This window comes from Bremia lactucae (assembly GCF_004359215.1).
Source record: "Bremia lactucae strain SF5 chromosome Unknown BlacSF5_NotPlaced_183_SHOA01000117.1_1171385bp, whole genome shotgun sequence".
Classification (NCBI taxonomy): domain Eukaryota; phylum Oomycota; class Peronosporomycetes; order Peronosporales; family Peronosporaceae; genus Bremia; species Bremia lactucae.
In genome coordinates, this window is record NW_027152196.1 from 729,737 (window position 1) to 743,092 (window position 13,356).

At 43.9% G+C, this 13,356-nt stretch overlaps 4 protein-coding genes across 4 annotated transcripts; 1 reads left to right on the top strand and 3 right to left on the bottom strand.

Annotated features, from left to right (window-relative positions):
- Positions 1–2,422: 2,422 nt before the first annotated feature.
- Positions 2,423–3,730, bottom strand: CCR75_005752 (uncharacterized protein). The gene is made up of 2 exons (XM_067963828.1): positions 3,600–3,730; positions 2,423–3,511 (listed from the first exon to the last, which is right to left on the bottom strand). The coding sequence occupies exons 1-2, from the start codon at positions 3,703–3,705 to the stop codon at positions 2,631–2,633; spliced, it is 987 nt and encodes a 328-aa protein (XP_067815477.1). The 5' UTR covers positions 3,706–3,730; the 3' UTR covers positions 2,423–2,630.
- Positions 3,731–4,626: 896 nt separating this feature from the next.
- Positions 4,627–6,072, top strand: CCR75_005753 (uncharacterized protein; the record flags this gene model as incomplete). The annotated part of the gene is made up of 1 exon (XM_067963829.1): positions 4,627–6,072. One exon carries the CDS (start codon positions 4,627–4,629, stop codon positions 6,070–6,072), a length of 1,446 nt encoding a protein of 481 aa, XP_067815478.1.
- Positions 6,073–6,326: 254 nt separating this feature from the next.
- CCR75_005754 (uncharacterized protein) lies at positions 6,327–8,414 on the bottom strand (the record flags this gene model as incomplete). Its single annotated transcript, XM_067963830.1, has 1 exon — positions 6,327–8,414. One exon carries the CDS (start codon positions 8,412–8,414, stop codon positions 6,327–6,329), a length of 2,088 nt encoding a protein of 695 aa, XP_067815479.1.
- Positions 8,415–9,604: 1,190 nt separating this feature from the next.
- CCR75_005755 (uncharacterized protein) lies at positions 9,605–10,603 on the bottom strand (the record flags this gene model as incomplete). Its single annotated transcript, XM_067963831.1, has 1 exon — positions 9,605–10,603. One exon carries the CDS (start codon positions 10,601–10,603, stop codon positions 9,605–9,607), a length of 999 nt encoding a protein of 332 aa, XP_067815480.1.
- Positions 10,604–13,356: the final 2,753 nt, after the last annotated feature.

Consider the following 13,356-nt stretch of genomic DNA (forward strand, 5'->3'; position numbering starts at 1 on the left):
TCTTAACGTGTAGTGAAATTTCACTACGCGTTTCATCACTGTTATCGATGCGCCTGTCGCTAGACGCACCGTCATCCTCGTTGGAGGGATGTCGCGCTCAATATATTTGAGCCTACTACCCTCTAGTGACTGGCGACGAATAAAGTTATTCGACGCTCCGCAGTCCACTAGGGCTTTAAGTGACAAATCATTTGTCACTTTCAACTTCAAGGTGATGAGGGATACCTCATCACCAGGTGCAGAGACACATAATGATTGTGTGTCTGGAGCAACTTTTGTCAAGAGATTTGCAAATTCTCTTGAGGTTGCTGGATCAGTAGGGCGTTGCGCCCCTACTGACCCCGTCCATTTTTTGGCGGTCCGCCTCGCTGTTGCGATTTCGCAACAACGTCGGATCCGCGACCGTTGCCCTTTTTGGCATACGATCCAAAATTACGTTCAGTACCTTTTGGTGCTGGACGTGGGGCACTACACTCATGAGCGTAATGTCCCAATTTTTGGCAGCGATGGCATTTCTGCGATCGCTTATTATTCGAAAAGCGAGGTTTCTCGCTTTCGACATAGGAAAGGTCCATGGGTTCTGGACCTCCTAGTTCGTGTCGTCTAGGTGGACGATATGATGACGAACTTGCTTGAGCCTGTCTCAAGCTAAAGTCCTCCTGTTCCGCTACGGATATTGCTTCTTCAAGCGTATCCAGTTCCAAGCGGAACAGGTGGGTCTTTACGGGACCATCTGTAAGACCTTGCATGAACACCGTAATCAACGTGTGTTCATGGACGGGTTTTTTGTTATACAACTCGCTAAGAGTCGTATGTACTGGGCATAAGCGTGAACATCACGCTTGCTTTGCTTGAGTTTCAGAAGCTCAGAACGAGCTCTGAACTCACCCCTAGGCGGTTCAAACGTCCGTTTGAGCCGGGCTTTAAAAGCCTCTAGCGACGCAAAGATATATATGTCGCGCACTTAAGGTTCAATGCCCAAGTTTTGGCACGACCTGCCAAACTTGATTGAGCGAATGCGACTTGCAATTGCTCGTCGATGATGTGACGTACCCTTATGGCATCGTCCAACTCGACAAACCATATTAAGAGGGAGTCTTCTTCGACCCCCCTATACTTGAAGATGTCAATCTTTAGAGTTTCAGGACGACGCGTAAGAGTCATTCCAGGTACAGGGGTCTGTACCTGTTGTAACCTCAACAGTTCTACCTGTTGAGAGCCTTGCTGATTCAGCAAGGCTACCTTCTCCTTCACCTCGTCAAGTTCATGTTGTATGAACTTAGCGATGGCTGAATGGAGGGCATCTCTGTCCAAACCGGACAGCATGGCCAACATGGCATCGCTCCCTACGGTCGAACTCATTCGTTCGACCGAACTCCTTTCTATGTCACTTAGAAAGGAGTAGCTATCACGCGAAACGTGATGCGTATTCCCACTATCATCTGACATGTCCATGTTAGATATGGGAAATGTGGTCCTTGGACGGACTAAAAAGTGCAACCAGGTGTAACGGGGCACTACGACTTGTACTGCTTCAGTGCAAGTCCACTTCGCACTGCTTCAGTTGCGAGTGGTGCCTTTCGTCACTTCACGTACACTAGTACGTGCAGAGGAAGACTTCTCTTTAAGGAACAACCTTAAAGAGGGTTAAATGAAAACTGTATTAATATTATTAAGTTTCTATTCTTTCTATCTGTTAATGCTAACTTAATTTTGAACAAATACTAAACATGCAATTGAAATCTTATCTGTCACTTTCTCTTTGGTTACGTTTACAGCTGATTAGTCTGCGGGACAAATAGATATAAAAAATGGCCTATACCTATTTATGGATAAGATTTCTGAACATTACTATATATAGTAATATTCTTCAAATATTATCTACCTTTTAGAGTGTATATTAATTAACAACCTTTAAGTGTTAATATCATGTAACGATACACCCTGTTACACTGCACAAAGGTTTCTCAATATATATTCTAGTTATCAACAAGTTATTACCATTACGCTACTCTCGTAAATAGAGGCTGTGGCTATATCGCTTCCCAAATGTAATTTAGTGGGGGAGGGGGGTACCAAGGTCCAAAGGGATCAAAATCGACTAGAATAAAAAAAAATTGTCAATTTTGCGCTTTGGCGGAATAATGAAACTGTTTATTTAAAATGTGTAGTTTTTATTTAATCGAAATAAACATACGGTGAGGGGTGTGCCTATACCGGTTCCATATATTAATAAACAACCTTTAATTGTTAATTTTACGTAACAAACACCAATATTTTAGTATGTGGATTTGAAAACTTTTCTTTAAAATGTTGTGGATCAATAATTTAACATGAAGCGGCTAATTAAAATTTAAAATAGAACTATTTTAAGAAATAGCTGTGGATATCAATTTTAGCTGTGGACGTTTACCCTAGTAATCTTTGAAAACTTTTTTCATTGCTTTTTACAGAACTTTCAAGGGTAGCTTCTAACTCTTTCTCTTGCAACCTAAATTCCGTCGCACAAACTGTCTTTAGTTATGTTCCCTATTAGAGCATTAGAGCATAGGAAGCTAAAGTGCTATATTCTAAGCATGCCTTATCTAAAAAAAATAAAGCACCAGCGTCCTTCGTCGCCGAGACTTGGATCAGTTACTGGTAAGCGCGTAGATGACAATTGCAGCCAAGAGAGTCCATACAGCCGCTACTATCATTGCATTCTGTCGAGCCCATTCTATAAGCGCCGCAATCGTTCCCATCTCTACACGCTCGGGCTTTTTCACGCCACCAAGCTTTGCATACAGCTTCCTCTCCAGCGCCTTCATTTCACGCTTTTGCTTCTTTAGCTGCACCAGTAATTGCCGTACTTTCGTATTCTTCGGCTCCATCTCCAGTGCTTTGCGAAGAAACACATTGGCCTCTTCAAATTCATTCTGATCGAGTGCAATTTGGCCAATTCGATACATGGCCTTCACATTCTTTCCATCAAGCTGCAGCACTTCGAGGCTCGACTGTCGCGCTTCTTTGTATTGTTTCAATTTGTGCTGCACATTGCCCACGTTGTTGCCTAATGCGATCAATAGTTCTTTACATTGAGTCTGGTCGTCGTCGCTCTGGTCCCACGACTCCAATAGCTTCAATGCCCGTTTGTACAATTTTGCCGCTTGTTCGTAATTTTTTTCACAAAAATAGCGATTGCCACTTTCTTTCTTTTGCGTGGCTTCAACAAGCAGCTCCTGGGAGCTCATGTCCGTTGTGATCCGCTTGCCAACGCGGCAGAGCTCAACTTCGAGCTTGATCTCGTCTCCTGGAGCCACATGCGGCTCCAAACCAACGTCTCCGTAGGCAAAGCGCGCGTCGCAGCGCACCTCACACACTTCGCCGACGTGGAGCATCTTGGCCACGAGCTCAAGTGCTGGCATCACCTCTCCGTCGCCAATACGAAACTTGCGCGTTTCATTAGAAGCCACTTTATGACCGGATTGTAACACCCATGTCGAGTAGCGGATGCCGACTTCTTCGCCAAATTCTGCAAGGAGAAGACACAAATGGCCATATGTCGCCAAGTTGACATTAAATTAAGGATTACCGAGTTGAAAATAGAACGACTGATTCACCAGCTTGAATTCCGTCCTCATTTAAATTTAGCATCTTGCGGAAGATGCCGCCGCTACCGAGGACATCCTCAAACTCGTCGCGCTCAGACTCGCTGATTGTCACCATATCGTCAGTTTTTCATGAACTCTTACCCTACCGTCTGTTTGCTCTTATAGAGGAGTGTATAATGTTGCTTAAAAAATAGTCCTATTTTTATGGAGAATGAAAATAAGCGACAGATAATGTTGGTTAGCCTGTAACCGTGCATATGTATTTGCTCCGCTTATTATCATTTTTTTTCTCTTTCAATTTTCGAAACAAAATACATTGCCTTATTTTCCAACAAATTAGTATTCTGTGCAAGGGCACTTATTGTAGCTTAAAATGTAAAGTGCATTGACTGCATCTATCGTTTATTTGTACTGCCGTCATTGCTGCGGCAAATTCCTCGTAACCATACGAAGCGTCTTATCTGCGTGCAGCAGCTAAGTTTCAACACTCAAAATCAAGTTACAGCAGATTTAATCCTTATAAATCAAAAATAATTAAAAGGATAGCAACTATACAAAATTTTACATCAAAAAAAAATCTAGCGTCATCAGAAGCTGTACTGTAATGTACAAAAAAATCGTGCATTAAAATCTCGTCAGAAAAGTCTCGTAAAGTCTCAATGACCTAGCGCGTCAAGGGGTCGATAGGTTTAATTCGCGTTTAGTATGTAGTCAATTAAAGGCTACGCAACACATCGCAGCAACCAAGCATTCCTATTTTCTTAAGCTGGAAGCGTCACGTCGTCATGAAAAGCGCATATCCTCGCTGTAGAAGCGAGTGATGTAGTAGACACAGCATCCTCTATGTCCAATCAAAGAACATTACAGCAGTCCGTGAAGTAGATATCGCGATAGAGAAAGATTCGGTACTGGTTTGCTCTGCCTTGGTATTGTAACAAATTCAATAAATGTGTAATGTCGTACGATTGCGTGGAATCGTCCTCGAAGGTGTACTGCAGAGCGCAGCAAAGTCACTTTGCATTTGATCTCATAGAAGATGAAACTAGCTACTATCCTTGTCCTTGCGGCTCTTGCTGTCACTACTGCTAAAGGAGGCAATCCCAATAGCCTTCGTGCGACCGACTTCGAGCCTGTCGATGTCAGCAAAACGGAGAATGTCGACCAATTGGAGTTGGACTCACTCGACGCCACGGATAACGGATCCGTTGAGAGTCGGCCGCTTAATGGTGTCAATAATGAGGATAGCGCGGATCTATCGACGAAGTCCACCGTCTCGTCGAAGTCGTCCAAGAAGGGAGGTGAACCCTTTTCGCTTGGCCCAGTCTACAATGACGATCTTGATAATACCCTTCGGACCCAGGACGACGTGACGAAAGGTGGCATGTTAGACCCATCAATGGAGCCGACTGTCGCATCTAAATCGTCTAAGACGGGAGGTGAACCCTATTCGGTCGGCAACGTTTACGACGACGACCTTGATAATGCCCTTCGGACCCAAGACGACGTGACGAAAGATGGCATGTTAGACCCATCAATAGAGCCGACCGTCGCATCTAAATCGTCCAAGAAGGGAGGTGAACCCTATTCGGTCGGCAACGTTTACGACGATGATTTTTTCGGTACGACCGGTGACCAGGATAACGATATGGACAATGACATGACGCATTCTTTGAGGAAGGAAACGTCGCAGCAAAATCGTCGAGGCTGGGAACAGAAAGACGCTGATTACATTGACGAATCTAGCATCACGGACGAGAATATAGATGCCATTATGGACAAATATGCCATTGCAAAGGCTTCTACTTATTCGTCTGGCTCCGGTTATGATATCGAAGGCAAGAACGGCATGTCACCAGATGATCTCATGTCCAATCTTAAGGACTTTGAAAGTATGATTAACGGGGGTCCACATCCATTGACGGCCTCCCCCGCAAAGTCGATCGTCGCATCTAAATCGTCTAAGACGGGTGGTGAACCCTATTCGGTTGGCAACGTCTACGACGACGACCTTGATAATACGCTTCGGACCCAGGACGACGTGACAAAAGATGGCATGTTGGATTCACCAATAGAGCCGCTCGTCGCATCCAAATCGTCTAAGACGGCAGGTGAACCCTATTTGGTCGATAACGTTTACGACGACGACTCGGTCGGTACGACCGGTAACGAGATGTCAACGGAGGAGATGTTATTATCTCTAAAAGACCTTGACAGTATTCTTAAAAAGAATTCGGAACCATTCAAGCAAGTGAGTTCGAATCAAGATGATGGAACGGAATCGTATGGTAAGACTGTGGAGAACTCGAGACTGGATCCGATCGAAGGCCAAAATGGGGAAACAGATGACCCCTCTATGGTAAATGGTGCCACCAAGAGCAATTACTTTACAACTGAGGACGATAACGAATTTGAAACGAAACAAGGCACTCCCGAGCAGATTGACCAACCAGCAGACGAGGACCATCCGTTGCAGTTTAACTAGCTAGCAAAACCCGAATTGGTGCCATCTACAGCAATACTTATTCCTGCGTTTAACCAAAAGCCTCCACATAAAGAAATGCTTCAAGTCAAAAGCTCTGCAATCACAAAGGTAAAAAATGTGTCGCTTTGTCAAAGAAGAGTACTATTTGTTACAGATCACTTTTGAATATAATCTCTTGGATATTTCTTAATCATAAGCTCTTCGCAAAAAAACACATAATACAAAATTGGTAAAATATCTTGACGAAGTCACTCTTAGCAAACCAATTCAATTTCCTTCTTGGCGCTAACAAGACACGCAAGTTCATCCTTTAGTCGTTGACGCTCTAGCACTTTTTGCTCGGAATCTTGCATCAATCTCGCCAGCTTTTGATCCGTCAACCCGTTCAGCTCGTTCGTCAAGTCCGTCACAAATGTGCGCAAAATTAAATCATTCAGGCGCATTGGGATTGCATCCACGAATCGTGGAATGGCCACATCCAAATAAGCCTTTAACGCCACTTCCATCTCCAGTGCCTCTCGATCCTCAGTCGCCATGGTAACCGACTTCAAAACATTCATAACCTGACTAAGTGACACTTTGCCATCTGAATCCGCAGCAGCTTCACTTTCAACATGTTTCTCGAGAGCTTGAAAGCGTTGTTTGTCCAGGTCCTCAAACAAACGCATATCTTGAGTATATGGTCTTCCTTCCGCGAGTAGTAAGCTTTTAGTCTCTTGAGAAGCAGCTTCGACAACGCGATTTAACACTTCTGTCGCTTTACGTCTAAGAAACTGCACCACTCGCGATGTTGCGTGAATCTCAGCCGATACAAAGTCTGAAACCATTTTGGTTTGTTTTCCATACGCATTTAAAAGCTTTTCTGCTGGCGGTCCCCACTTGTCGACATACTGACGGAACAAGTTGCAAAAGACTTGATACGACGTAAAAATCGCAAGCTCGTCACCACGATTCTCGCGAATAAATCGCTTGAGCACTGCAATCTTATCATAACGCCATTTTTCCCGCTCATTCCATTCGGAGGAAGCTGTACTTATAGTACTGTCATTTCGGATTTCCTTGACTTCATCACTTCTCCAACTGTCATCGATCTGAATTTCCACCAAATCTCCGATTGCAACTGAATCCTGCGATTTGGGGTTCTTTGAATCTTCAATCGCCTTTTGAAAAGCAGCATCCTCAATTCGGATCACAGCTCGAAGTCGAGCGTTAATATGGCTTGCCGCAGCAGAGGAAGCTGATGGCAAGAGTTCGTATCGTCCTTCCATCGCTGCTTCCATCAAGCGAAGATAGTGATCAGCCCACTTGCCAAACTGTTGTCGCTGAGCCCCCGGTGTCTCTAGGGGCGTTCCTAAGCTTGACAATGAATTCTGTATGTCCGCTATTAGAGTATTCATTTCAGTGATAACCTTTGGCAAGGATCGTCGAATATTATCTTGCAAGATCGACACCAAACGCTTTGTCAACGTAGGAATGCCCCATAGATGTGACGGCAATTGGCACCAGTACTCGTGCTGATTAAAGAATGTCATTTCGTTTGCCAACCCTTTCTCAATACTCGTTCCTGCAGTCAACTCCCGTTGATTCCGACACTTGACGGCGTGGTAACCGAGGTGCATTTTTTTCTTCTTGTTTAACAACAACTCGTGAACTGACATCTCTGCTCCTGCATCCACCAAATCCACCTTCGTGACGACTGCGATTGTGCGTGTGCCATTGGGATCCGCTTGTTGCGCTGCCTGTAGAATCTCGGTATTGTGCATGTCCACATTAGCTGGGACAACAGCAATGATAACTGTCCGCTCTTGTCGCATGTATCGATCAACCATTTCCCGAACTCTTGAGATAATACTTTCGTCTTCATGATCACCAACAGTACGCACTAAACCCGGTAGATCGGTGAGGGTGAGATCAGGCAACTCTGGTCCGCACATTTCAATCACAATCTGGTCATCGCTGATATACTGTCCTTCGTCCACGAGTTTCTGAGTGAGCTTTGTGATAGCATCGGGTACGTCTTCAAGGCGATTTAGCTCTTCTTTTGCTTCGTCTTCAGCATCACCCCCATTTCGCTGGAATCGGACAAGACGAACGGTGCCATGAAAAGTGGGAGCACGAGTTAAAATGAGTTGTGTTGGACATCTCGTCGTAAGTTGGTCGTTTGAAGGGAACGAGACGCCTGACAGGGCTGATAGTAATGACGATTTGCCACTGGACGTGTCACCCATTACAGCAATTTGTGGCAATTCAATATATTGTGCAAGACCCATGTTGCGCAGTTTGTCGACAAGGTGACGTTCCTCTTGAGCTTTGACTGTCGTTAATAGTCCGTTTTTAGACATTTTGGTTGAAATGGCAAATGAGGAAGTGCACTCGACTTGGGAAGGTGAGGAATGAACTACTTTAGTTTACAAAATTGATGAGATGGATGGCTGCAGCATGGTCTCGGCGACGGATGGGTTCGTAATAACGGGATTTATGAGGACTTCAAGCAATAAAACATCGTTAAGGTGCACTCCTTTTATACGATGTATAAAGGTGGGACTATGCACTAAATTCGGGAAAATACTATTCATCAATCATTTAAACTGACTTGTAATTCGTCAAGTCCTTTCGACGCACCTATATTTTCAGCTGTTGAAAGCAGACCATTTTCGCTACCTGGTCGCTTCATCGGCAGCCTCTGAGCATTAATGATACGAGTCTCGCCCGTAACAATCTCTACAAGAACCACACCTAACGCGTTGCAGATGCATCTTCATTTATATGGTGCATACATACCAGCGTGCTGAAGATTGTAGCGCCGGAACGCCTATTAAAAGCGGCAATAATGCCGGCATCCATTGCTTGAACTTTCGCGGTTGGCAAACTGTGTTCAAATCACTTGGAACATAGTTAACTACGCAATGCGCCTCCTTGTGCGATGTCTAATCGTGAGACATACTGTCTATATACCATTATGGTTTACAAGATTTCTGAAAAGTCATAGCCATTCTATTGGCGCTGAAGTCTTCAATTCAGACAACGACACTTTTCTCATGGCGTTTCGTGGGAAAGCCGAGTTTCACTAGAAAAGTGTCGTTGTCTGAATTGAAGACTTCAGCGCCAATAAATCGCGTCTTATAGCTCTATTAACAGGCTATAAGACGCGATTCAGAGCAGAAAGAAATAGTGAACTCAAGACAAAAGAGCAGGAACTCGGAAGTCAGATTTATGACAATAGAACCCCTGTTAACCTCAAAAATAAATAAATGTGTCCTGTTAACAAACTGTTATCAAATTAGACGAAATGTAATCAAGACGCCTTCTGGAGGTGCATCTGTGTTTAATAAATTAATTTAGTTTTTTTTATGCAAAGCTTAAAGCTGAGTCGATCCATTTCTATGATTATAAAGAAAAGCCACACCTAAAAACATATCGGTGCAATTATTGCGTTCGGTGTGTTGTAGTCGACAAACACAAATCTTTATTTCTGAAGTCAAATATGTCAAGTGTAGTCTCAAGTGTGTAACTACTGAATGATCGTAGCAGATTAAAAGTACTTGGTGTCGACCCACCAGTAGTTAGCAAGGCCTTCACCAAGAATCTCCGACATTTTTTTTGCCGCGTCGAGCTGTCCACTGAATTCGACGCGCTCATCGAGCTTGGCACCCGGGCCAGTGTTGTTAAATTCTTTAAAATATGCATTCTTCGTAGTCATCTTATCATCCCACGCCGACCATCCTTTCGGGTCCACGACGTCGCTTAGCTCGCATTCCTGGAAGACCACACGTGCGTATTCTCGCCACGGACGGCCCAACATTGTACTTTTACTCTTCGAGCCAAAGACACGCGCTCTGTTGAAGACAAATTCGGACACGACCGTCTCGTTCTGGTTGCCATTGCCGGTAATGTAGCCTTTTGAAATGGCTTCAATGTCGCACGATTCGAACCACGCCATGGCTCGTTGACCAAACACAAAGTCGACAGCACCGCGAATGTACGACTTGACAAAGAGTTCGCGGCCCTTATTCGCACATACGGTGTCCTGGAACCCCGTAAAGTTACACGCGTAGAACCCATAGTCCGTATTGTCGACGTACACGGCCACAGCTTGGCCATCCTTTTCAATCTTGCCCGCCGTGTTGGCCACGTTCAGGTTATACACTTTCACACCGCTCTGGGACTTGAAACCCATGGTACTCGTAAGAAAGTTACGATTGTCAATGATCTCTGCTGGCACGTGCGCCTGAGCTTTGGCTTGCGTGACGGTCACTTGGTTGGCCGAGTACTTCATGGTGTCACACGTGTACCCCTGAATTACAAGAGGGCTTTTAATTTTCTCGACCACCACTTGCTCCTCATAAACGCCAGGAAAGACGAATACCGTAGTCACCTCTGTCGTGTCAGGAATGTTGGCTATTCCTTCGGTCAACGTCTTGAAGCTACCTTTGTATTTGCCAGTGATATCGACAACGATCGCTCCAGCAGGGGGGGTGGTTCGAGCATGTTCCCCAGAGCACGGTTCAGGTGAGGAAGCGGGGTCCTCCATAATGGGTGGGTGTGGTGGCGCGCCAGGACCGCTGCACTCATTCGCAACAGAAGTAGCTGAAGCATTGATTGCAAGGCTTGCGAGAGCTACGAGAGGAAGCACATAAACTTTCATCGGATCGGGTTTGGTGAAGATAAGTGAGGAGAAGTGGAGGTCAATTGAAGAATGAAGTCTTTCGTTGCCTACGAGAACGCAGAGAAGCGATCATTTACTCATCCCAAAATTGAGCTCGTGGTGTCGAGCTGTGGATAAGACCGCTTTGGGAACGGTTCTTGTCACAGATTTGGGTTTTTCCATGGTGTGCGTTGTTTTTGATTTGTTTAATAGGTTTCAACACGCAGTGTTAAGGTCGTTCACAGCTGGAGAAATTGTCGCAGTGTTTCGGTTGGGCTTTTAAACTATGCCGCCCACATCTTTACCCATTGTCGTGTCGTGTTTGTAAAGTTTCAACTACGACACTTAACGTAAGACCCTTTCGATGACATGGGCATTATCCAGATGTAGTAAGCCAGTAATAACACGAAAGGCCTTAATATCCGTTTAATATTATCACCAAGCTCGATTTTGACATCATCTATTCAAAAGGTTAATTGAAGATGGACTTTTCATTTGATAAATTAATTGGTTGCTGCACATAGACCTTATCATTGATAACAGGTATGTGCGATGGAACCCAAGATAGCAAATTTGAATGCCGATATATATTGCCTGGATCGATACTAAAATGACATTTGTTGCAGAATTTTGTTAGAAGTAAAGGGGTGTAGCCCCGTGGTTCGTGACATCGCCAAAACAACGAAATTTCAGAATGCTGGCATCTGTCGAGCATTCTCAAATGATGGGAGATTGTCGCATTCGATGAGATTGTCGCATTCGCTAAGATTGTGTCGATTACATTTATTTGCCTTTTCCGAGCTAATAGACGAAATACACTACGCATTTGCTTGAAAAGAGAAACGAATTGCGATCAATCGTGCTTCTTTATCTACCATTATTAGTCTCCAATCCATACGAAGGGACGGCGGTACAACCTTGCACCAAATTAAACGACTTTTCTATTGTGCCCTATCGAGTCAATTTGTTTGATTTTGTAGCTTACGCGGCACAATAGAAAGTAATATACACATGAAGGATTCATGGAGATATCTTTTTTTATAATTCAAGAAATACAATCGCTAACACTATAGCGGAGCTACCTCGCTCCTGAAGTCAGAAGAAGACATATTGTAACGGGGCACCTTTCGCTAGTACTGTTCAGTACTAATAAACCCTACACTCATTACAGTGCAGGTAGGGTGCCTTGAGACTTCCGGTACACAAGAGTACAGAGGAAGGTTTTTGGGTAGCCAAGGGTCTTTAGCTACCAAAGGGTAATTGAATGGATTTAGAATTAGGAAAGATAAAACTGTATTAATAGTTTTCTCCGTAACGATCTTCTAGCGCTACTCACAGTTATTTAACATTCTTGTGAATTTAAGCGTGTCAATAATATGTCGGCATTAAAAAAATAAAAAAAAGACTTTTGACTTTACAGATCAACTACTGAGCTAATTATATAAATATCTTACTAAGTATGGCGCCTCCTGGCGCATTGCACAATCGTGTCTTGAAATGATTGGCGTTGATTTAGACTAAAATCAACCAATCAATAGAGCTATTGTCTTATTGCATCAATAATACCAAATTTGGCTTTATGGAACTCTTTAAGGTAAAATAAATACAGATAATAATTTGTACTTCTTTATTAGTTACCTTTTAAAATTAATAATAATTATTTTTTTCTCTTGAGAAATTATACTTATGTACCGATCCACTCCGTAACAATTAAAAAGGTTGCAAAGTTAACAAAATGAAGAAGAAGTTTAGCAGCAGATTTAACAGTAAGAAACCATTGATTTGAACGACGTTAATCTACGCAGATGAAGGTTCTACCATAGACACTTTAATCTTGAGGTTAGTCGCTTGGGATACGATGTTTTCACCAGAATGGATTAAAACGCCGGCTTCCACGACCTGTATGTAGGCGGGCACGTCGTAATGCGGCCACGCTCTACTTAAGCACACACCCTAGCACAGCGAGGAAGCGGTTAAACCTGCTTCTCTTGCGTGCAGTGAGATAGTTGTGGTGGGCGCGCAAGCGACCTCACCCAACACACTAAGAACTCTGGTAAAGTGTCGTCACGGGAGCGGTAATCCGTCTCCTCGTGCGCACTTACCAAGTAGGTAGTAATTTTCAGACTGATTTATATTTAATAGAATTAAATACAAATACCTATTTTTACCAATTAAAATGTTATCTCTATAGATATCATTTAATATGTATTGCGAGCGTATCTTTATAGATACCTCGCGTAACTGATGACGCTAGCCGTCATCATGGATGACGCTGGGCGTCATCCCTCCTAATGTGAATGCACCCATGTGCATCACATCCACAAGGGTTGGTCACAAATGTGCACCACACCCGAGTGTTGGGTCTAATTACTATTATTTAGTAATTGACCATCCCCTTAAGTACCAAATGTACTTAATGGGGACTGTGTAACATTAGGGCAACTCTAGCCCGTTACACCATCCCCCTCTTTAAGAACGAATTTACATTTTTAAATTCGACAAAGAGGAGAGAGGAACTGCGAGCAGCTTTACGCGCCGCTAGTTCACTCGATCACTCTCGCGCACGTGTTTCTATACACGGCGCCCAAGATGCCACCTAAAAGGGGCCACGTTGGTGGGTCGTCTGCGAAGACGCCCAC